The following is a 24603-nucleotide window of genomic DNA, read 5'->3' as shown; positions in this document are numbered from 1 at the left end:
GGGGCAGAGTAAAATTTCACCGTGGCTGACGTATCTCTAAGACGGGCAAGGGCTGCACACACGCCTGCCGACGTCAGAAAGCGCAGGGACCACCCTGCCTCCTCACAGCCCGTTCGCGGCCCAGGGCTGCTCGGAGACCCCGGCTGAGGGGCGCGTGTGGCCCCTGCACAGGCGCGGGAGGCTGGGCCACGGGGTTAAGGCTGGAGGCGGCCGGGAGGCCGACGACCCGCGGCTCTGCACGCCCTCACGGCTCTGCTGTTCTGTACCTACGGCCACACACACCGCCGGGAAGGACAGAGCCCTTTATTCCGCCGTGAACAAAGGCCTTCAAGATGGCATGGTACAATGGAAGTAAAATTTCTAAATCTCAAGCATCGTCCTAAAGCATAAATGAAGAACACTTCTGCAATGCTGTTCAAAACATGCTGAGAAACTACTTAATGCAAAGCCTGGGGGACAAAACGCAGGGAGAGGCCGACTGCAGGCATTTTAACTTCTATACTCAAGTACGTTCAACGCACACACCACCAACTTATAAAAGCCTCAACCAGAATTCACGAAAGCTCCGGTTCTGGAGAAACTGCGTGTGAACCACAGTTCCGGCTGAGTGTTCTCCTCAACTACGACTGCGTTTTAGGGCACATCGCTTCCCTTACTGCATTAATAAAAAAGACGGTTTCAACCCCCCGCAGGGACATGAAGCACATGTGGAAATGTCTGCCATGAAATGTTCTAAACATGAGAAAAAGATGGTAAATGGGAATTTGTTCAATGTTAATTGTTAATTTTTTTAGTTGACTGCTTAAGCTGTAAAGTACTTTGGCATTTTTTTTAGGTTATAGACAGTTGTCGCTAAAAATTAGGAATATTAATTATTTTAGTAAATGAGAAAAATGGAAATATCTGTAGAAATTTTAGACTGTTATAAACTAAGTCTAAAAATATTTTAGTCTATTTTAAATTCTAAAAGCACGTGTCATGTTTCTGCCAACATACTAATATTTTTCCTTAGGAGCAGGACACAGAGCGCTGAGTTCTCTCAAAATTTCATCTTTTTTGGTCAATTTTGTTCGACGCCATCATCATCCTTATGGGAAGATGAGAATAGTGACGGTGTCCATTCTACCAGGCACGGGGGGGACTTAAGAGCCACCAAATGCCCTTTCTCCATTAAGCATATGAGACCTTGATGAAATCCTCTACCCTCCCTGCCCCCCACCCCCCCCAAATCCCCGGCCAGAATGGGAAAAACTGCCACAGCCTCAGTACTTCTACAAAAGACTTCAGGCAAGAGACTGAAGTTTTTCTGGGGCCTGCCAAGCACTGACGGCTCTCTCCAGTAATGATCTAGTCTCCACACGAGAGACAAACCCCATGAACTCATTTTTCCACTACTACAAAGTACTTCTAATCAACAACTGTATAAATTAGGAAACCAAGTGAGAGAAATAATCCTCTTAGAAAAACAAATCACCACCTAAAGGTATTGCCTAGAAGTCATCTTTGAGTGACTCCTCAGAAACTCCTCAGGAAAGGCAGTATTTATTTGCCAAAACTCTCCTATCAGTGGACCGGGTCCTTTCCTCTGACACTCTCTTCATAGTTATTATGAGCAGAGACTCTGGCCATTTGGGTTAACGTTTTGTGCCAAAGAAATGTAAACATCAGGCAGATTACCGACTTGTGCTGGAGCCTTGGGACCACGACCCTCCCCCACCCCCGAGGGCCCGAGCGTCACACACCGCGGGGAAGCAGGCCCCATGTGTCCCGGGACACATCCCCAAAGCTGAGGTCACGGCGGCCGCGCACCCGGGGGCGGGGGGAGGAGACGTGACGCTGGTCGGGAGACTACCTGGTCTCATGGGCACTGCTGATGGGTTTGGGTGGCGCAGAGTCGCTGCCGGAGGGGCCGGGGCGACCGCTGGCGGTGGTGGCAGTGACAGTGGCGGCGGCGGGGCTGCTGAGGCTCCGCGTGTCCGCAGGCACGCTCCGGGTGCTGGGAGGAGAAGAAGAGCTTCAGGAACACAGGTGAGGCAGGGGATGGGCTCTCACGTGGTTTCCATTAAAAATAAAGTCGGGTGAGGAAGCCAAAAATAATTTTCAAAGAGAAAATGCAAACTGTTCTTTGGAGATTCAGGTGTAGGTATGAAAAAGACAAATAACTAATTTCGAACTAATAATTTTTAACAATAATTGTGGTCCTTTCCTAGCAAGTAATGTAAAAAAAAGTAAACTTTTAAAAACTGATTATACAGGGGAGAAAAGACTACTTCAAGATGCAGAAATGCCACCACATTCAAAGTAAGTATTTTGAATGTACTAGAGTTTCCGAACTCACTTTAGAATTTAAGTTGCTTCGTAGTTACACACACACATAAAAGTCAAGACTGGAAGGATCAGTCCAGTTTTTTCTCCACTTTTAAAATGACACTTAGCTCCTTTTTGCAAATGTTTACCATGCTATGCACACTCAAATTTGTTTTCCTGAAGTTATTTTTCAAAGGAAGGAAAAGAAAGAATTATTCCAAAGCTGGAAAGCATTTAGTAGCTTGAGGTTATAAATAAGCTGAGAAACTAAGTTATCTTGAAAGGTACAAGTCTGTTTTAAGCTTGCAAGTCTTCTTTTGTAAGGAAGGCACTGTGGTATGTCTTCAAGATATCGAAAATAAGAGCTTTTTAAAATGTATAAACAAGAACACAGAAAAGAGTATTTGGTATCAGAGCAAAGCCATTAGCAGCTCCTGGAGCGCCAGCACGCCCGTCAGAGAAGAATCCCTGAAGCCAACGACTAGACAAGCACCAAATACCTGAATCCCTCTGGAGTTGGGATTATCAGATGTGGGTTGGGAGGGTCGCTATGGCATCGCGGTACCTTCACAGGACGGGGGCTGTTCCGATGAATGGCTGCCAGTGAAAAGAGCGACAAACGCAACTGTTAAGGGGTCAGCAGAAACCTGTCAAAGCAGGCGATTCAGTGCAAATGAGAGGTGGCTTACTTTTGCTGGTGATCAAAATAAAACCATTTCTATAAGTAAGAAAATCGTACTACCTACACAAATGCTGCGAAAATGCCACTTTTTGAAAGTTAATGAAATTACATTACACATTTTAGAGACAAGATGAAAATGTGGTTTATGTGGCACTTCTCCGCTAATAAGTTCTTTATGTTGTCTGAACTTTTAAAAAGATTCTGGGGGCTTCCCTGGTGGCGCAGTGGTTGGGAGTCCGCCTGCCGATGCGGGGGACGCGGGTTCGTGCCCCGGTCCGGGAGGATCCCACGTGCCGCGGAGCGGCTGGGCCCGTGAGCCGTGGCCGCTGAGCCCGCGCGTCCGGAGCCTGTGCTCCGCGACGGGAGAGGCCACGACAGTGAGAGGCCCGTGAACCACAAAAAAAGAAAAAAAAAAGATTCTGGTCAGGGGTGATACTTCAATAGGTCCTGAGTTGGGGAAACGTCACTGTCATTTTCCTGAGTACTGGGAGTTTTATTTAATTCCTTTAAACCAAATCAGGACGATGGACACTGGTTTAAACTGATTATTCTTTTCAGAACATGTTTTCTTCTCTTCTTCTTTTAAATATTCTGGTAGAAGGTAGATATGGATAAGATCTAAAACAAAATTTTAAAACTAGATAAAAATTTTAACCAAAATTTAAAAAGAGACCTTACCTAGCAATTACAAAAATGCTGACAATTCTACTTCCCCAATGACTAAATGTAACTAGTCATGAATATATTTTGTCTATTTCTCCCTAACATGTTTTCCTCTGATTTCTAACTTTGTTTTAACCCTCCCTAGTTTTTAAAAAAATGTCGTATTTTCTCTTCACATGTTAATAATTTTAGTCAACATATATTACCCTAAATGAAATACTTCTTCATGGTTTTTGTTTACTTTTAATAACACTACACAGGAGAGAGAGGAGCACCGAAAATGGAGAGATCTGAAGGGAAAACTTGCAAAAGAAAAATCAAGTGATTGTTAGGAAGAAACCCAGGCAATTTGTATCTCTGGCTCATTATATCTCAACTATCAACCTTAAATGGAAGTAATTCAATAGGCAAATTCAAAGGCAAAAAGAAAAAAACAAAAATGATTTGGTGAGAATGCTGATGCCTTTAATTCAGCAAACGTACTGAGAACTACTAAGTCAAAAATTACTACAAAATTTTCCCATGAAGGTATAAAAATGAGGACATTCTGTTAAAACACACACACACACACAAGTTTAACATTCTTCATTCATGAAACAAAACATTTCTTTCAAGAGTCTGTGTATCTAACCGTTACAAAACTGTGCTACTTCATTGAAAAGAAAATCCAAGTGGCCAATAAACATAAAATAGATGCTCAAATTTCACTAGTGGTGAACATTTATCATAGAGATGTTTTTCATGGCAAAACTAACCAAACAAATAAGGACATGGTGGAAAGAATTGTAGAATATCCACAATGGACACAATGTAGCCACTAAAGAGAATGAATTGGATCTACACTTGTTGACATGGAGGGATTTCTACAATGGTCAGAGATTAATATCCAATGTGATCCAATTTTTATACAGTAGACGGCAGGAAAAAAAACAATGGCATCTGTGCTTGCGTGATTATATGGGCACAAAGAAAGGTGTGGTGGAATGCATCCGTGTAATTATAGGAGTACACACAGAAGATATAGAAGGTTCTATACCAGACGGTCACCATCTGCTGACAGGACAGAGTGTCTATCTACCCATCCTTCTGGGGGTAGCAGAGGGAGAGAAAACAGTAAGCAGCAGCAGCGACAAAAACGTGCTCTCACGTTCACTAATTGCTCTCGTAAGGAAAGAGTGCAAAACCAGATGATGACTCCTGCCAGGTGTAGAACGCCACAACGTACCAAATGTCATTACATTACTGAACCCTCATTAGCATCTGACTTTAAGCATTGGTAGGGGAGGCTCAAAGATGTTCAATGAGCGGCCCCAGGTCACTCAGCTGCCAGGCGCTCTGGCTCTCCATCCAGTGCCGTTTCCACCATCCCAGTGGCTGAGAGGACGAAGGCCAACTCGTGCCCACAGAGCGCTGCGAACTGACTGTCCCACCCGCAGTGCGGGGCGAGGCAGAGTCAGCGGCTCACGTGCCAGCAGTGACTACCTGTGGACTATGTGGGTATGAGGTTTTATTCCCTTTGTAATATTTTTCTGCGTGCATGTTTACTACATACATTTTCTACGTTGTTAATTTTTTTCTACAATGAAAATGATTCCTCATGTAATAAAATACTTCAAAGAAGTCATTTTTACTGAATTATTTATCATGTGTTCTTAGAGAAATATTTTGGGAAATCAGAAACTCAAAGTATTTATGATACGCTTAATCAAAAGATTGATGAGAATATAGCATGTTTTATATAAAATGTTCAAATAGTTTTATAAATGATACCCTTCATTTCATAGCAGCCTTGGGAGAAAAAGAGGTATAAAGTGGGTGAATTTTAAAGATAAAGAAATCAAGCATTAAGACCTGGTCTACTAAACTTTGAGTGGCTAGCAAGTGCCCTTTAAGATACAGCTGCTGCTCAATAAATTTACCATTGATGAATTATTTTCTTTTGTGTAAATGAAATGTTTAAAATTTCTAAGTTTTCATTTTTGGTTGTTTATTACATATCAATATAGTTTCGCTTTGGCTTCCTATCTCAAGAAGAGGGTAAGACAGCCGTTTTCTGATACATATTTTGTTTTAAAGTTTCAACATGCACTGTAAAGCTACATATCAACTGGAACTGAAAACTGTAATTGAAGTATATTATAGCAGAACTTAACTTTTTTCTTTTTTTAAGTAACACCAAATAGGAATGGGGGGGGGGAGAGCAACTAGGAAATTTCTACATTAGTGAGGAATGGGTACTTTGGAAAGCTGTGAAGAAAACAAACTCATTCTCCTTCAAAAGGTGAGGAAGGAAGGACAGAACGATTATACTCAGCCACATGCAGCCAGAAAGGCCCTGTTCCTTACCAGCAACTATTCCTCCAAGTCTCTCCTCCCCAGAGGGGAAGAATTTGAGGGCGAAAACAGAAGGAGAGTGTTGGTGTAAACAGAAAACACCTGCAGTTTAATACTGTGGGCGAAGCACAGGCCACCCCGTGCTCGCGTTTTAATCTTCCTGTGAAATTCAGAAAGACTACTGTGGAGTTCTCTGTGTACACACCTCATTCCTGTGACTCTCATCGTCATTTTCCTGAATATTCTTAAAGAACCTCTATAGCATTTTAAATAACTGCAATGATGAGACCATGTGCTCACCCAAACCAGAACCCAAACCAGTAGGTTCTAGGAGAGACGCTCTAACAGTTTTCTTACCAAGGTACAAACCTGTAATAGGACTGTGTGGCTTTCCTATTACATGGCCAATGCATTCATTCATCAGGGCTTGTAAACTCTAGAAACCAAAGGAAATGGAAAAGGAAAAGAGAAAAAGACGTACACTCAATTATATAAGTCGCACAAATTAGGCTTTCGGTATATTTAAAAGAAACAGGCTATCCTTAAGTAAAGATTTTCAAAGTTAGTCTAAAAGAAAATAGGTATAAACATAAATTGTACATAATTTAAGATAATATAAATTCCATTTTTTATCAGCTCCCCATAATGCAGTGATGTACACAAGCAAAGGACTTCTGTAATCACCTCTCCTACTTGGAGGCTAAAATGAATGAATTCACATTTGAACAACATCTTTCTGATCTGATGGAATTTACCTGGATACTGGTGATAATATTTAACATTTGCCATTATGCTCTATAATGACGCACACTGGACTTCCCTGGCGGTCCAGTGGTTACAACTCTGTGCTTCCACTGCAGCGGGCATGGGTTCAACTCCTGGTTGGGGAACTAAGATCCCGCATGCCGCATGGCGACTGACACTGAAGTGAAACAGCTATTCCTTGTTCTTCGCTGAGCTGCTACAAAGCAGCAGCGCTTTATAATATACAAAACTGACAGGTATTTTGTAAGTGCCAGGCTGCACAAACAAGTGTACACTGGCTTGGTCAGCTGAACAATACTGTTATAAAGAGAGCACTGAATGTGCTCGTCTGCTATCAGTGCTTTAACCACTCAGCATGACCATTACAATTATGTGAAAATATTTAAGAACCGCTTTTACATTAATAAAAAGATACACAATCAGAAATAGAGAGTGACCAACTTATCTGGGTTTTTTAAGGAAAAACACTTTAGAATATCCCATACCAGGAAGTCATCTTCTGGTAAAGCTGAAATGAAAGCAGGTTCAATGGCTTGCAGGAAGTCAAAACCTTGAGTTGCCCACCTGTCACGAGGAAAAGTTCAAGAGTCACAAAACAATCAAGCAAATGCCATAGGCATTTTAGTCTAGACAATACTGGAAAGTAATCTGATTGGAAAATTACCATCTAGGACAAAACACATTTGTGTCTCTATCATCTGCCTGGGGTTGAGTAAGTTTACAGCATGTTTTGAGAAAGACAAATAACTTTTTAGTAAAGGAACAGGCTACCAATTTCTTTTCCATTTACACTAAGTAACATGCGTAAATTTCATGAAGGAGAAAAGAAGGTTAGCAATCAGGAAGGCCTGTCCGGGCAGAATGGGAACTGCTTAAAGATAACTCATTTGGGAACAATTACAAAAGAAACAGTTTTCCAAGAGTCATGGCGGTTTCTATGTAAATAGGTTCGTTTTTTTAAAAAAGGAAGAAAAACACTGATCACCAAAGAGTTCAAAATGCTTTTTGTGTCACCTGCTCAGAAATGCCACATAAAATATAAGAATGAAGTACCAGCAACCCCACAGGGCTCACGAAGGAGCCTCCCGCGCGGTCATTACCTGGGCCTTGTCCCTCTACCGCTCTCACATTTAGTCAGGACGTAATTCATCCACTTCCGGGCAAAGCTTATATACTTGTCTCCTATCTTCTGTCTAAACTCGCCAGACATCAAACGAACGACTTCTTTATGATACTGTAAGAAGATTTCACGTATGTCAAGATGAAGAAGAAAACGATTCCACAAACACCTAAACACTGTAACGCTGTTTAAATGTCATTTTTCTAAAAACGAAAAGCAAAAGCCAATGAACTTCACATATTCTAAAAATGAGTGTGAAGAGTTATAGAGAAAAGAATGTCTTAAAATGCAATTTCACAAATGTCTTCCTCATAAGTTGAAATTAAGAATATGCTTTTATGATATTAAACATCTCTTTTTAAATGTAAGTGGATAGCTGTTAACACAAAAGAAAAACTGCATAAATATCTGACAGTTTGAAAGTAACCCATCATTTCTGATATTCAACAGGGATGTGAGATGACATTCTTGACTACGCTGTGATTATAATAATGAGATCATGAGATCTGCTGTACAAGATTCCTAATGCTTTCTGTAAGTTACAAAGCAACTGCAAAATTGTACTGTGTTTTTCCTCTTATTTTGTACCTACCTCGAACCCAAAATTGTACCCTTGAATCATGGCTTCTCGATAATACTGCTGCAACGTAGCAGACTCAGACTCATCAACTTCGGCGTCAAATTCTGAAGTGAACATGTGGTCCACTCGGTTGATGGCATCACTTATTCTGTTGCAAAGCTCTAGCGCATCATTCTGAAGAATCCCAAACCATAATTAACCCAAAGTGAAACAAATCACACAACACTTATTGTATTCTAGAGGAAGACTTCTTTCATCATCACACAGACATTGACCACTGTAATGTATTCCAGTCATATTTATTTTGGTTATTCAAAACAAAGGACCAAAAATAGAAAAAAATTTAGTATTTTCATTTTTACTCGTATTAGGTATTCTTAAAAACTTACGAAATACAAGAGGAAAACGGTCCATTTGAAATATAATGCCTGATTACAAGGTGGTCTTTGAATAGACGTTTACTGCTTCGCTATTTCTGCCTATATCAACCACCAGTTGTTTTCTCCCCTCGGTGGCTGTTCAAGTGTAAGCATGGTGTCAATTCCACAGAGTGAACCATGATTTCTAAATGACCCCCACAGTGTTATGAGCCGTACTGTCCTTCTTATCCCCCCTGTTCAGGGGTTCTCAATCGGGGCCAGTGTGACCGCCCCAGGGGGACACTGGCAACGTCTGGAGATGTTTCTGGTTGTCCAAACATGGGGTGGGGGGGTGTTGTGAAATCTACCGGCCTCTACTGTGCAGAGGCCAGGGATGCTGCCAGACAACTTACAACACACAGGGCAGCTCCCCCAAACTAAGAATTATTGACTGACCTAAAATGTTTAGATCCTTAAGGCTACAAATGCCTGAAGCTCAAGAATAGTCAATAGCTTATATAATTTTGTCCTCTCCAGAATTCATTAACTCAAACTAAAAGAAAAAACAGAAGTCCCCTGCCCTGGTATCTGAGCGGGGTGACGATCTGTAAGAAAGAATGTTTGTAGATAAATAAGGCAAATCAGACTGACACAAGGAAAACAAACTTTTATCAAAACTACTTGTAATTTCAAGAAGTCCTTCTTCTTCAAGAAGTCAAGCTTTAACGTGACGGAGAAGACTGACGGGCTGCAGGAAAGTGCGCACGAGACCAAGACTGATACATGGAGTGCAAACTAGGAAGCAGGTGAAAACGGGAAATAATGGCGGAGAAGGCAAGGCTCTGCCTCGTCGTGAGCTTAAAGGCCTTTCTGCCTGTCTGCAACCAGCTTTCTCAATTAATTTGACTGAATCATCTGTTAAATGAAAGAATAAAGAACTCTTCTTTTAAATTATACATTTTTGACTTAAGGTGCCTCTAGTAAATCCTGGTAATCGCTAAAGGAGAAATACACTGGGATTAGCAATGAGGAGACCTAGAAGTCCAATACTAACCAACCACGTGACCATTAAGAAGTCATGTAACGATTCCAATCTTCATCCTCTCCGATTCTAACGTTACACAGCTCCGAGAAAGACCCAGGAAATTTTTAATGTAGACACATGGGAACCATGGGAAGAGAGGGAGAATGGGGGGGACGATTTAAGAGTTCAAGTCCCTGGAGTGACTTAAATTGGAACTGACTGATTCTTCCCTCGCCTCACACCAAACGTAAAGAAATTAGCTACGGTAGAGTTGTTGCTGAAATACCTTCAGCTGCTGCAGAGCTTTGGCGATGACGGGCTGACTGGATGTCTGCTCCTGGCGTAGAGTCATGAGTCCTTCAGTGGACTGCTGGAAAGCTTTTCTATGAATTATGAGATGGGCGGACTCCATGACAACTAGTAAAAGATTATCCACCTGGGAGGAAAAGCAAGCACAGGGCTGAAACACAGACCCACTTGGTTTTCCACTCTAGTTCAACCCCCAGTCCCCAAACGACACCAACCTCAGGGCCACCAGGCCGGCAAACCGTCTGATCGGAAAGCAGTTGTCAAGCGCCGCTGCCCGCGTGGAGCAGCGCACTGCCGTGGGCGCTGACGGCTCCGATCTCCAGCGCAAAGCGGAGGAGTGCCACCGAATTATGGGGGCGTGAAGTCCTGAAGTACGCTAGAACTCCAGGAAATTCACTACTCCTGGAGCAGAGTGGGTGCGTGTGCGTGCGTGTGCGTGTGTGTGCGTGCGTGTGTGCGTGCGTGCGCGTGCGTGCGCGCTGAAGCAGCATGTGGAGATAGAAAATGCAGGAGTAAGAGTGGGATGAGACGAGGGGCCTTGCATGATACAGAAATCAAGACTTTACTATTTGTATTCTTTAAGTGATGGTCACTGCAGTATTTTGAGCAGACCTGTGATGAGCTGTGTGAATTGTAAGGATCGTTCTGGAAGCACCGAAACAAGCAAATACAGAATTGGAGGGAGGGAAGGCGAGGGTTGAAGCAAGGAGGGCCCTGCAACAGTCCAGGAAAGGGAGGATAAGGTCTGACCACGGCAGCTGCTCTGGGGATGCAGAGAAAGGCTCATTTACTAGCAAGGCTTCGGTGCCGGGGCTAGTGACTAAGCGGAAGTGGGGGGAGGCTGAAATTGTATGAACTGTCACATCCCGGTTTAAACAGCTGAGTGGACAGGGCACCAGTCACTGAGACAGGGAATATACAAGAGAAAAGGCAGATTCGCTGAGCTGAGGGGACAGTTGGCCGGGGTGCCCAGCTCCGGTCAGGCCGAGTTCGAGGTGCACACGTGCCCTCACCACCGCTGTTCCAGAGCTGAACGCAGAGGCCTGAGGAGGCTTCTTACAGTTTTAGTTACTGAGTTACACAGACTGTCACGGGATCCCTGTTAGGTAGGCAGGCGACAACCTTGACTACAAAAATGAAAACTGAAGTAGCCAGCAAATCAGAGCACCTGGAGAACTGGGATTTCCGGAACTACAAATTAAAGGAGTAGATAACTCCTTTAATAACCAGATCAGGGGTGGTTGGATCTAACTACATACATGGCTGGAGTAAGGAGAGATATAAATAAAACATTTCAAATATTTTGGTATAACTGAACATACTTAAAGAAGTTGCCCGAATATTTTAGTACAATAATGCTACAAAACTATCTATCAAAACATTAAGGTCTATTTTGGAGAAGTGGATACCTGAGACTGCTTAAACCAATCATTCGTGAGCTGCTAATAATTCCTTTCTCCTAAAAGTATTTTAAGTAAGCAACGCTGCTTCCAGGCAGGGTGGGGAATGGTGGCGCAGGGGACCGGGAGTGAGACAGACCTGCATGCTTCTCAAGGTATCAACAGTCTCCACCTGAGGCACAATTTTGACAGGCTGTGCCTCCCACGTGGCCCAGCTGCCATCTGAGTCCTGAGCGCGGTCACTGTGTTTGGTTAGAAGCAGATAGGCGTCAATTATTAGGTCATATGAGTCTTTCGAGCAGTCCTTTCCTGCGGCTGCATTGAGTAACTGCAAAATAATACTCTTCTCCTCAGCAAGGGTGTCTGGAACAAACACCTGCAAGTTTTCTAAGCCAGGAATTTGTACCTGGAAGAGAAACAATCCAAAATCTTGAATTAAAGAACATAGTATATTATAGAAATGTTATTTAAAAAAACAAACAAACAGGGCTTCCCTAGTGGCGCAGTGGTTGAGAGTCCGCCTGCCGATGCGGGGGACGCGGGTTCGTGCCCCGGTCCAGGAGGATCCCATGTGCCGCGGAGCGGCTGGGCCCGTGAGCCGTGGCCGCTGAGCCTGCACGTCCGGAGCCTGTGCTCCGCAACGGGAGAGGCCACAGCAGTGAGAGGCCCGCGTACCGCAAAAACAAAAAAACAAACAAACAAACAAAACCTAGAACAAGACAAGTGGGTTTGGGCAAGGAGATGTGGGAAAGGCATTAATTAGAGCTCTGAGGGGAACGGCAAGTCCCGTCATCCCTGGGCGTCCACAGAGGCCTGGTTCCGAGACCCTCTAGGATACCAAAATCTGTGGATGCTCAAGTCCCTTATATAAAGTGGCATAGTATTTGCGTGTAACCTATACACAACCTCCCGTATACTTCAAATCACATCTAGATTACTTATAACACCAAACACAACGTGAATGCTATGTAAAAGGTTGTAAATACGATGTAAATGCTATGTAGATAGTTGCCAGCATGTTGCAAATTCAAGTTTTGCTTTTTGAAACTTTCAGGAATGTTTTTTTCCTAACTATTTTCAGCTTGCAGTTAGTTGAATCAGCGACTGCAGAGCCCGCAGGTACGGAGAGGCGACTGTAACTCGGTTCAGAGTGACTGGGGGAGGGAGAGCCTGGCTCTATTGGGGGAGAGGATCGGTAGAGCTTCTCCACGTACAGGGAATCCTCCAATTTCTTTACTTTCGACAACAAAGAGAACACTCATCAGGGGAAGCACGGCAGCCGGAAACAACCTCAGTGAATGAATGTCACTCTGCGGTGCAGTTTTTCTGCACAGCTGCTCCCACAGGGCGATGCGCTGCTGTGGGCACTGGTGGCTGTAGGGTGTTCAGCAGCGGGGGCAGAGCCCCAGGGGAGTATGCTGACACGAAGTCTTTGAGACAGAAAGTCAGCCGACTCGGTGAAAAGGCAAAAAATGTCAATACAGACCTGCTAGTTATTCTTGACAGGGGCACCGTAAAAAGCCTCTTAAAGATCACTTTAACAAGGGGTACATATGTGATTGCATTGTGCAAGTCACACATAAACACACGTGGGATAAAACTTCCAGTGACATCGTACACAGATTCTACGAGTACTAAGCTCAAACAGCTTAAATGGGAGCAAAAATGGTGGCTCAAAAAGTGGGTCTAGTGATGGGCAGGACACTGCCATCAAAGATTCATGTAGGGGCTTCCCTGGTGGCGCAGTGGTTGAGAGTCCGCCTGCCGATGCAGGGGACATGGGTTCGTGCCCTGGTCCGGGAAGATCCCACATGCCGCGGAGCAACTAAGCACGTGAGCCATGGCCGCTGAGCCTGCGCGTCCGGAGCCTGTGCTCCGCAACGGGAGAGGCCACAACGGTGAGAGGCCCGCGTACCGCAAAAAATTAAAAAAAAAAAAAAAAAAAAAAAGATTCATGTAGAAAGCTTGAATGGTTTCAGGAAACGTGAGGATGAAAAAACAATTACTTAAAAGCAACACATTACTTTAAAGACATTATTGTAAATATATATGTGTAACTAATTTGATAAATTATATTGTATGAGTAAATGTTTGGGGTTTTTCTTCTGCATTCTTAAAACAAGTTAGTAAGTCAAGTGTGAAAAACTTTTTCTAATTGCTGCATTGGGAAATTATGGGACAGTCTTAAAACTGGGGTCCACACATGGCCTGCAAAGCCTAAAACATTTACTATCTAGACCTTTAAGAAAAAGTCCGTCTGTTTTAGAGTAAAGTAAGAAAGGTGAAATAATCATGCCACCTTAAATACATACCTTAACGTACTGTTTTGATTTCAGGACATCCAGGAGGTCTCTAACTGGGGCTGAAAGTATGAACTCTGCAGCTATTTCCAGGTCCTAGGATCACAGTTACAAAGAAACTTCTTTAGGGTTAGCTTTTTAAAAAATAAGATAAAAGAAAAATAAGAAAATTATAATAATTAATCAGGATTGTTAACTCACCTTTCTCAGCATTTTAGCAAATCCAAGTGCTTTGGAGGCTCTTTCTCTAGCCTCGTGAAAGAGCTCCTTCAATGCTCGACTGATCTCTATAACAGATCTCCTGCCAAGTTGATTGAAATCCAGTTAGAATACATTACGCTATGCCAAGAAATACACAACAATACAGATGAAGCAAATTCCAAATCACGTTAATAAAGACCGAAGATTTTAGAAGCAAGCAATGATTGGGAATGGATTCATAATATTCAGAACCTTGCTCCCTACAGCTTTCTAGAAAGTGCTTGTATTTTTTAAATGAGTAAGGCACACTTAATAACCTCCAAGTAACAGCATGCTCAATCTTCTAAAGGCTTCATTAGGATAATTCTTGGAGTTTGAAATAAGTCCTTGACTCCCAGCTCATAATCTAACTAAAAAGGAATGTACACATAATAGTCGTGAACCAGTAAACGTTTAACAACCCGCTTCCCCCAAAATACTGTCTTCTGTGGTGTTTGCCAATTTTCATGGTGCGAATACTCCCATCCCAGCCGTATTCAATCCACCAACAGGACGTCACGGAGCTATGACTTGGGAAGGGACGTGCACAAGGCGTGTGGCCTCTCCGGAGCCAGGACCAGTCAGACCCACCAATCACTGCACAGGAGCCCACGTCTAGACCCATCCCTAGCAAACAACCAGAGCATATCAGACCCATTCTCTACTTCACCATCCTAATTCTTGAATTCTCGCATTTTGGGTCTTCCACGTTTGCGTTCAAAACTGCGAGACCTTCGACAAACTAATTCACCCCATTTCTCAGCTATTAGGTATTTTCCCAGGTGAGAGCCTATGTGGTCGCTTCTTTCTCTAATCCCGACATAAAGACATCCCAGTGTGCTGAAACCCAAAAATGCGTTTTTTATTAAATTTTGGAAAGTGAGAGAAGACATCTCTAGAGAAGTTAGTTCCGCCTGAGCACCTCCTAATGTTGACTCATAGGGTATTGCTGATAATTGGCCACTAAATAGCTATATGAGTATATTACATATGCCACAAAAACAGCACTTTAACATGGTTCATCCTCAATGCCATCTGCACAGAATTGGAGGAAATGCAGTCGATGTGCAAGGCATGGTTTCAGGCACTCAAGCTTAAAGTTCAACAGAAGGGATAAGCTTAGTATAAACACAATAAAAATGTACCGAATATCAATTAAATGTATTCATGGACTGCTACAGAGTCTTTAAAGGACAGAAACAATTATTTAGTTAAAGACATTCCAGAACATGTGAACGAATTCTACCCTACTCATTTTAGTCAACTTAACATTTTCTCTAAGGACACTGTTTTTATTAGGGTAAATAAAAATCACCTTCAAAGACAATTTTACATAAAACCATAACTAAGAGATCATACAAAAAGACAATACAGTAGTAAGAAATAAATCCCTTTATGTCTACTACCCAAATTCTTCAAGTCTAACATGATTTGGTTTCAACAAGGCTCATTTCAGGCTCATTACCAAGAATAAAACTACATGAAATAAAAAATGGGAGAGGAAAGAAAATGCAACTTCAACCTTATTTCATCTGAAGCACTACTATCATCAGCACTGGTCCAGAATTCTGCACAGCTCTCCTGTAAGCCAAATTCTAGAAAACTTCCTGTAGATTTCAGCAGCATTCCTGCAATGTCACTAAGGGAACAAAAACAACAAAAGTAAACCAGAGAAGAAAAACTGTCCTCACTCATTCTAATTCTTGAATGAGAAACTCAAAGATTCAGCTATTATTTTAATAGTTTAAAAAATCAAAGACAGTGAGAATTTAAATATAAAATCATGATTAATGTGAAAAAAGTAGAAATCTCTATTATGGAATGTATGTACCTTTGTTCTACAACCAGTTTTTCATTATAAACCTTAAAATCTTAAATTACATTCACAGTAGCTATGTAATTATCACACAAATGTTATTTTCATCTTAAAGAAATACTCAAAATGGTATAAAATGGCCTCAAACATATATCTACAACAAAATATTTTTTAAAAGCTTAATGAACTAAACGATGGCGTAAGAAATAAAGTGAATTCCTTAAATGCAACTGTTTTTAATAACTTCCCTCACAGTTAGCTTTCATAGTCAATACACATGAACTACTCTAATCAGCTGATGCTTCTCATAAAGTATACAATCTAAATACTAGGGTTAAAACGCAAACCCAAGCGTATAAAATAAATCTAAATGAGTTTAGTAAAAACTCAACAGCAGCTTACCGGCTTCTATGATGAAAAGGAGCGTATAACCTAGTAAAACAGAGCAGGTAAGTCTACAACCAACATTGGATGGGGCAGAAGGTAACTGCTAGGGGAGCTGTCTGAGGAGCGAGATCAAACCCAGCTGAAGGTATGAGTTCACTGGGCCTTGCAGGCAATGCAGAACAGTAGCAACTACAGCAGTGGGAAGAGTGGCCCTGACAGGAAGAGAATGGAGGAGGGGGAAGGAAAGTCCAGGAAGAACAATAAATATGACCAAAGGGCATGATGATGTGTTAAGCAAGAGGCATGTTTGTGAAAAGAAACTGTCAACCTGGAAAGAGCAGAGGAGAGGAAACAAGACCAGGAAGGTAACCGGGCCGTGCTGTGGAAGGCCCTGGATGTCATGTAACTGTGGGATCTTCCTTTGGTAGGCAAAGAGGGTGGGCTTTAAAAATAACCGAGTGGGGGGCTTCCCTGGTGGCGCAGTGGTTGGGAGTCCGCCTGCTGGTGCAGGGGACACGGGTTCGTGCCCCGGTCCGGGAGGATCCCACATGCCACGGAGCTGCTGGGCCCGTGAGCCGTGGCCGCTGAGCCTGCGCGTCCGGAGCCTGTGCTCCGCGACGGGAGAGGCCGCAGCAGTGAGAGGCCCGCGTACCACAAAAAAAATAAATAAATAAAAAAATAAAATAAAAAAATAACCGAGTGGGAAAATGTCCTGATTGGAAACATGCTTTTAAGAGCAGTAGTATACAAGGATATTCAGGATCTATTTATTCAACAAATATTCAGTATCTGTTATGGAGTAAGCAGTACTGAACAAAACGGATAAAATCCCTCCAGTGAATGGAGAACAATAAATAAATATAATTTTAAAATATATATATAGTATTTCAGATACTGATAAGTTCTATGGAGAGAAATAAAATAGGGAAGAAAGCTAAGGTGTACTTGCAGGTAGGAATTTCAACTTTTAAGAAGTAGAAAGTAACAGAAGGTAACACTTGGCCAAAGACCTACAGGAAGTGGGGAAATGAGTCATGGAAATAACTGGTGAAGAGCAGTCCAAGTAGAGGGACCAGCAAGTGCAAAGAGCCTGAGGCCAGAGCAGGCCCCGCCTATGAGAAACAGGAAGGAATCTCCTGTGGCTGCAGAGTAAGCATAGGAGAACCTAGAAGATGAGGACAAAGATTTAATGAAAAGTCAGACTGTACTAGGCCTTATGGGCCATTGTTTAGGCATTCTCACTTCTATTTGAGTAAGGAGGAGAGCCACTGGCATATTTGGAGCAGAGGTAAAAATGGTCTGACGTACATTTTAACAAGATCACTAAGAACAAACCATAGAAGAGGAAGGGCAGAAGCAGAGAGACTACTTAAGAGAGCTACTACCGCAATACAAGTAAGAAATAACCGGCTGGGAAGAGGGGAAATAGGCAGTGGTGAGCAGAGGTCAGATTCTGGATGTATTCTGAAGGGACAGCCACGTGGAATTAGAGGCGGTGTGTGAGAGAAAGAAAGGAGTCAGGGTTAATGCCAAGACTGACCGAACCTGGGAGAAATAGAGTATGAAAGCAGAATGTTGCACTAACGCAACAAACACCCAGAACTAGAACAGTGCAGGTGGACAGTCCCACAGCAGAGGCTCTGGAGCTTCTCAGGAAGTTGAAGGCCAGAGACTGCACTGAACGGAACCTGAAGGACAAGCAAAAGATAAAAACAAAAAGACTGACAGGGTACAAAGTGAGGGTACAACGAAATTATATAAGAAGAATTGGTAGTGAAATGAAACAGTAACCTTTTAAAAGATTTCCTTAACAAAGCTTGACAGCCTGAGAACAGAAGATGCAAACAGAAGAAATTACAGGCAAAGCAGAACAATGGAAAATTAGGAGGGGGAGAGATGCTGGAAATGGTAGTGAATGCATTTTTTCATAAGGCTGACTATGAGAACCAATCTGAATAGGAAAACAGGACAGACTGGGAACCTCGGCCTGAAGGACTGGATAAGTCCGGAGACAAGAGCAAGTTCACTGTTCACTCAAAATAAAGATAGAGGAAAACATAAAAAGCACTGGTGGTCAGGGCAGAAAAGTGAATACAACATCCTGAGATACTGAGCATGGAACAAAGACCATCAGAGTGAGGATAGTGAGTTTCTGAAGTGAGAAGAGAACTCTGTAAAAGCTGAAGTCCTAAAGAGTGCACATAAAGGGAGGGGAAGGAAACATGAGCTGGGTATAAAAGAACTCATAAAAAGGAAATGAAGAAGTAAAATGGCTGATGGGGCAAGTGAGAGAAGGCAGCACCAAAGAACTGCAGCAGAGTCTAGAGCCAAGGAGAGGCCTGGTCCTCAGTCAGTCAGCAGGGGAGTGGCCCCCAGCAAACACCATGCACCCCACATTCAACATTCAGGTGCCTGTACTCGAGAAGATACATTCATTTCCTAGAACAGACCGACCAGTGAGCACTCCCCCCTCCCTAATGCTTTTCCTTGGTTTACGTTTCAATTCTTTCACCATATATAAATACCCAGTTTACAAAGAGATTCTGTGATTACTATTACATTCCCAAAACAGTATCAGTGAAAATACATACTTGTTAGGCTTTGGAAGTGCCCACCAAGACTGATACAAAAGGTCTACAGGTCTACTCCACGTGTCAGGGGCCTTGAATTCTCCTCCTTTTGTATAACCAAGAGGGTGTATTCTAAGGCAGGATTTCTCAACTTCAAAATTGACATTTTGGGGGGATAATTTTTGTTTGGGGGGGCTGGCCTGTGTCCTGTGCATTGCCGGATGTTTAGCAGCATCCCTGGCCTGTTCCCACTAGCTGCCAGCAGTCCCTCCCAGTCAGTACAATCAGAACTGTTTCCAGACACTGCCACATGTCCCCGGGGGGCAAATCACCTCTGGCTGAGAACCACTGCTCTAAGGCTAACAAAACTTGGGAGAGTTGCACACAAAAGATATGAATGCTTGTCATTTTCATGTGTGTAGAATAGAAGTGGTGAGCAAACCAGGAGTACAAGTGAGAAAGGAAGACAGGCGAATTCCTATACAGGCGAATCCTATAAGGATTCCTACCAGAAAAGTTTTCCAGCCTGTGCTTCTCCTCCCCGGATGTAATGGATTATTTCTTTGGTGAAATTCCATTCTTCTTCTAACAGATTCTTTAAACTATGAGATGCTTGAGGTAACTGCTGTAGCATTTGGATCCAGCTTCTCATGTAATCAAAATATACCTTAAAATACAAAAATGTAAAAGGAGATATTTGAGAATAGAATTCAACAACCCACAACTTTCATCTCTGTTAACAGGAAAGCTATAAATCAGAAGGGCGAGTGGAAGAGGGGCCACTGAGGCATGAAGCTGAGAGAAGCGAGATTCTGCATCACTGTCAACTGATGTCTAAACAGCATTCTTCTTTAATTGTATATATAACTCAACTCCTCAGCAATTTAACACATTATTCACAATTGCTGCAAGTTACTAAGAAAATAACTACAATATTCGCACTGTATAGAAAATTACGATCAAGTTAAAAAAATCAAAATAGCATACAGAAATTTTCATGATTAATATATTGTGAATAACATTCCTTTAAGAGCTTGGGACCTTTATTTCTTTAGTTATTTATTTTAACTTTAGATGGTATCTTACGTGTTAAGAGGAGGAAATGAGCACACTTCGTCCCACTATACCTTCCCAACATCCAGATTTTCGTGATATAATTTTTCAAGGTTTATGACATATAGATTATGATCTATAACCAAAATACCCAATCTTTCTAAGGTGGGGTTTATGCCCACCACAAGTCCTCTACAACAGCTTTCCCAGTCCTAAATTCTTATCCTGATTTATCTGTTGCTTAGCAGGGTTTTACTATCAAGTAGATTTTCTCAAGACAGGTTAACAACTGTTATATTATGAAACATCACTGTTTGTGGATTCTTCTACTGAAAGGATAACTTGACTGGGTATAAAATATTTAAGTTACACATTCTCCCCCTCAGAACCTTGAAGACATTACTCCACTACCTTCTAACGCAGTGTGTCCTGTCAGTGTAAAGAAAACTGATGCCAGACTAATCACCTCTCTCCCCACTCCTGAAGGAGGCTTCCTTTCCCTGCTTAGATGTTTACAGGACCCTTTCTCTAGTCTTGGATTTCAATTATTTCACCAGGCTACATCTCAGGGTTCACTGAAATGAATATTTTCTGAGATCCAACAATAACTTCCAGTAGGCAAAAATCTGGGGTCTTTATTTCAAGAAAACTGCCAATTATCTTTGGATAATTCTGGGTCCTCCTCCATCCAGGCCGTGCAGCATGAATCTCCAGTCCTGGGTCCACTGTGAATACAGCTGTGTGTGTGGAACCTGCAACTTATGGGTCTACGACCATCTCATCCAAATGAAACAAGTCTTTTGTACAGCGGGCCCAGGACCTCCCTCCCTTTCCATTCCTGGAATGCTCCTTCACCTCCTTGGCTTCCCTGAAACCTGGCTGTCCTGAGAGCTGCACTTCTCCCTGACAACCCCCTCAAGGGGCAGCTATCTTACAGTGTATCTCAAGGGCTGCAAACAGTCGGCACCCTCGTGCAGCCCATGCGACTTTCAAACCATCATTCTTAACACAGTCTTACTTAAAAACAGGACCAAGGAAATACCCTGCCCCTTTAAGACTGATGTCATCAGACATACCATCGACGCGCCCTCTGCACACCATCATCTACTGATTTCCAACTACCCGTCAGTCGTCAGACTCCAGCCTGTGACTCAGTCTTCTCTCCGTCCCAGGCTCAGCCACCAGCTGTGTGACTTAACATCAGGTGCACGACGCCCCGACACCATTCCAGTTCCGTTCCCCCACGGCCTCCAGTTCCAACCGCCTTTTCTCCTCTCTGACGAGGTTTCGTTTCCCATCCCGCCAACACCAGAACCGCTCAAAGCCCAACGCAAACACGCTGATGTTAAAACCTCCTCTCCTCGCTCCATTCTGTGCGCGCAACTCGCCCCTCTACACTGTTCTCTTCACTGTATCTGGAACTGCAGTCCGCTGGTTCCTCTTCTTCCTCCAACTCACTCCTCTCTTCCTTGGGTCCCTGTCCTCCTTATTCAGCACTGCCGTCCGTACGCTCGTGTCCCTGCCGCCGTCCTGCCCCCCGGCCATGCCTGGAATGCTCCCGCCGCCTTTTCCCACCTGCCCGTCAAGACAAGCCCAGCTCCCTTCCCCATCTGCACAGTCCAGAAGCTGAGGGCCCCCGAGTCGCACGGCAGGGGCGAGTCACCCTTGCACACGGTCCCGTTCACCAACCAGCCGGCACACGTTTCTGCTCATACTTGTACCTCCGCTCGGCTCACTTTCCTTCTCTCTACGACCACAAGTGTGAAACGTCCCCATTTTCCGCAGACTGCCCAAACCCATCCTAACCCGCTCTCAGCAGATGATCTCGGCTCTCTTCACAAAAAAACTTTAGGTCTTTAGATATAAAAGCTCTCACCGTCGTGAAACAAATCACAGAAACCTACACGCTGGGACCTACCATCCTTCCCTTTTTCACAGCAGAGGAGCTGTGCTTCCTGCTAAGCCCAGCGCTTGTGTTTTGAGACCCGTTTCCTCGTCACACCCGAGGAACCTGACACCACCAGTCTTCTCCTTTCTCTTATATATATATATACACACACACACATATGAGACTTTCTTTCATCTCTTTCCCTTGACAAAATCAGTGCCAAAGGCTTTCCAATGGTCTCAGGTATCTCTGATTTAAAAAACTCTCAGCGGACCTACATCTTCACTATTCGTCTTGCGGCACAAGCTGGGCAGCCGGCATCACTCACGATCCCGCCCCCCCCCCCCCCCCCCCCCCCCCGTGTCCAGCCCATCCCCGAGTACTGACAACTTCACTTCCTTCGTTTCTTTCCGATCCTTACGCTTTTTCCTAAATTCATGCTACTCCGCCGTAATCCAGGGGCAGCGTGTGCACCACTAGACTAGGCTCTGCCTGGCCGCCTCCCGTTGACTCTGGATCCTCCCAGGCTGTTCCTCTAACGCAGCCACAGCGGTCCCTTCCCAAGGCCTTCCCGGGAACCTTCGTTCCAAAGCTGCTTCCCTTATCCTGCATCATCACAGAGACTCTGCATCTGCTCCTTTCTCTGTCAGCAAAGTCAGCAATCTCTCTCTCTCTCTCTCCCTTTTTTAACTAAAAAGTAAAGTGGCTTTTAAATATTTTTACAAATAATATCCAGAATGAACAAATGTTAATATTTGGTCATACTGGCTTTGGATATTTTTTCGATGAGAAATAATACATCACAAAGTTAATTTCTCCTTGGGTTCTTTCTTCACTTCTCTCTTTCCTCCCTCCTCAGAGGTGACAATTACGCATTTAGTATGTCCCCTTCGGGTTTACATGGTTTTCTTAAATAATCTGCTACTACACGAATTACAAGATACAGTATTGTTTTGTGTAAGCTTTCAAATTATTATTACATAAACTGGATCATAGGGCTTCCCTGGTGGCGCAGTGGTTGAGAGTCCGCCTGCCGATGCAGGGGACGCGGGTTCGTGCCCCGGTCCGGGAGGATCCCACGTGCCGCGGAGCGGCTGGGCCCGTGAGCCGTGGCCGCTGAGCCTGCGCGTCCAGAGCCTGTGCTCCGCAACGGGAGAGGCCACGGCAGTGAGAGGCCCACGTACCGCAAAAAAAAAAAAAAAAAAAAAACTGGATCATAATACACACAGCAACTTTCAGATAAATTCCAACTGTCCCTTCCTGAGAGACTTGCCTCACTGCCACATGAACTGATCAGATCTTACTGTGAGAGCCCATAAAAGACCCGTGTCTCTCCTTTGCCGTTTTTCACCATTGTAATGTTACGTCTGTATAATTATTTAACAGTCATTTTCCCCATCGTTCTTAAACGCCAAGAGGGAGTTTACGCTCCTTACCGAGCCTTCAGTACCAGGCACGACGCCTGCCTGGCACACGGCAGACATCCAATAATATCTCTAGAATGGAAAATTGAGTCTTTTCCGCTCCTTTGTCCTTATTCTTCTCTAGGAACACTAACTGTGCAAGTCTGAGCTCTCCCTTGTGTGTCTCCTACAAGTACCACATCTTGTTCATCATTTTCATATTTTCACTCCTTTTAAGTTCTTTTTATGGGATTGCCTTCAGTCTGTCTATCACATGTTCCTGCATCCCATACGTTTATTGTTTTAGTTATTTCTAAAGGCCAGGGCCAGGGAAATGAGCTAAGAAAGCTCACAGCTTCAATCTGGTTTTGCGGGCTCAAACCGACCCCCACCGGTCACTTCCCCGGAAGTAACTGCGCGCGTAAGCCCCTCCGTTTTTCGAGTCAGAAGGACGGCGCAGCGCACAGTAAAGGCCCCTCGGTCGCAGACACCCCGCATCACAGTCTGCTGGCCACTGCTTACCCTCGCCCTTTTAAGCCACCTCTCGCTCGGGGGTCTTCCCCGGCTTACAGGGTACCATACCGTCTGGCAGCATGTCCTCTATGGGGGCACGTGCCCTGCTGCCTCCTGACCATCACGGCCCAAGAGCCCACAGCTCCCACCCGCCGCGGACGGGCCCTCCACACCTAAAGGAGGGCAAGTGGGCCAGTGAGCGACGTGCCGGCCTCTCCGAAGGCCACGCTCTCCTTCCTTCCTGACAAAAACACTGACTTCGTTTGGGCTCCACCAGTTCGCAAAATGTGCCCCTGCATTAATCCATCTGGCAGACTTTGGGGCACATTTTAAAACTACTGATAATTTCTAGTTCTTCGTCTGTGAAATTATGGAGATGAACTAAGGCAGACGACGCCCCACACAGAAAATCGGCAGCAGAGTCGAAACTAAATCCGAAGCATTTCTAGCTCTAACTAGCCGAGAGTTTGGGTACCTCCCTTAACGGAGCCTTCTGACATCTCACAGGCACACCGAGGGCACTGGAGGTGGATGACCTGGAAGGCACAGCCCAATTCTCACCCTTCCCGCCTCGGCGATCACATGGTGAAAGGCGTGGCGTGCGCCTCCGTAAAGCCATCTGAGACAGTTTGGAAAGCGGAGCACGTTTTGTCTTTTTAAACTTCTGGTTTAATCACCCACAGAGAGGAAGATTAATCTCCTTGCTGTTGTTTTACCATAACTCTACAATGATCAAGACTTTTCTGCCATAAGCAATATATACAGTGTTTCAAAATGTAGCCACATGTTACACATTCTGGCCTTGTGTGTATTCTCCCAAACGAATAGGAAATCATTTCAGACTCAAAATTATTTCTCGCAAAGATGCCAGATGTAAGTGCCTCCGCAGA

At 43.8% G+C, this 24603-nt stretch overlaps 1 protein-coding gene across 17 annotated transcripts in view; it reads right to left on the bottom strand.

Moving 5' to 3' along the window:
• The window catches only part of MAP3K4 (mitogen-activated protein kinase kinase kinase 4), a 162508-nt gene that overhangs the window by 16674 nt on the left and 121231 nt on the right, over positions 1–24603 (bottom strand). For 4 of the 17 annotated variants that reach the window (XR_010836117.1, XR_010836118.1, XM_067011114.1 and 1 more), the window contains 12 exons: positions 19366–19523; positions 15606–15722; positions 14045–14144; positions 13856–13939; positions 11683–11949; positions 10121–10270; positions 8464–8625; positions 7852–7985; positions 7237–7315; positions 6356–6422; positions 2808–2904; positions 1853–1996 (listed from right to left, as the gene is read on the bottom strand). Coding sequence is in view for 12 of the 17 variants with exons in the window: in XM_067011114.1 (XP_066867215.1) it covers positions 1853–1996; positions 2808–2904; positions 6356–6422; positions 7237–7315; positions 7852–7985; positions 8464–8625; positions 10121–10270; positions 11683–11949; positions 13856–13939; positions 14045–14144; positions 15606–15722; positions 19366–19523 (1559 nt within the window). In the remaining 5 variants the exon portion in view is untranslated. Of the gene's footprint in view, positions 1–1852; positions 1997–2807; positions 2905–6343; positions 6423–7236; positions 7316–7851; positions 7986–8463; positions 8626–10120; positions 10271–11682; positions 11950–13855; positions 13940–14044; positions 14145–15605; positions 15723–19365; positions 19524–24603 lie in introns of all 17 variants that reach the window. The other 13 variants (XM_067011121.1, XM_067011113.1, XM_059083501.2 and 10 more) reach the window with 5 other exon arrangements.

This window comes from Kogia breviceps, chromosome 13 (genome assembly GCF_026419965.1).
Source record: "Kogia breviceps isolate mKogBre1 chromosome 13, mKogBre1 haplotype 1, whole genome shotgun sequence".
NCBI lineage: Eukaryota > Metazoa > Chordata > Mammalia > Artiodactyla > Physeteridae > Kogia > Kogia breviceps.
This window is presented reverse-complemented; position numbering and strand designations above follow the sequence as displayed.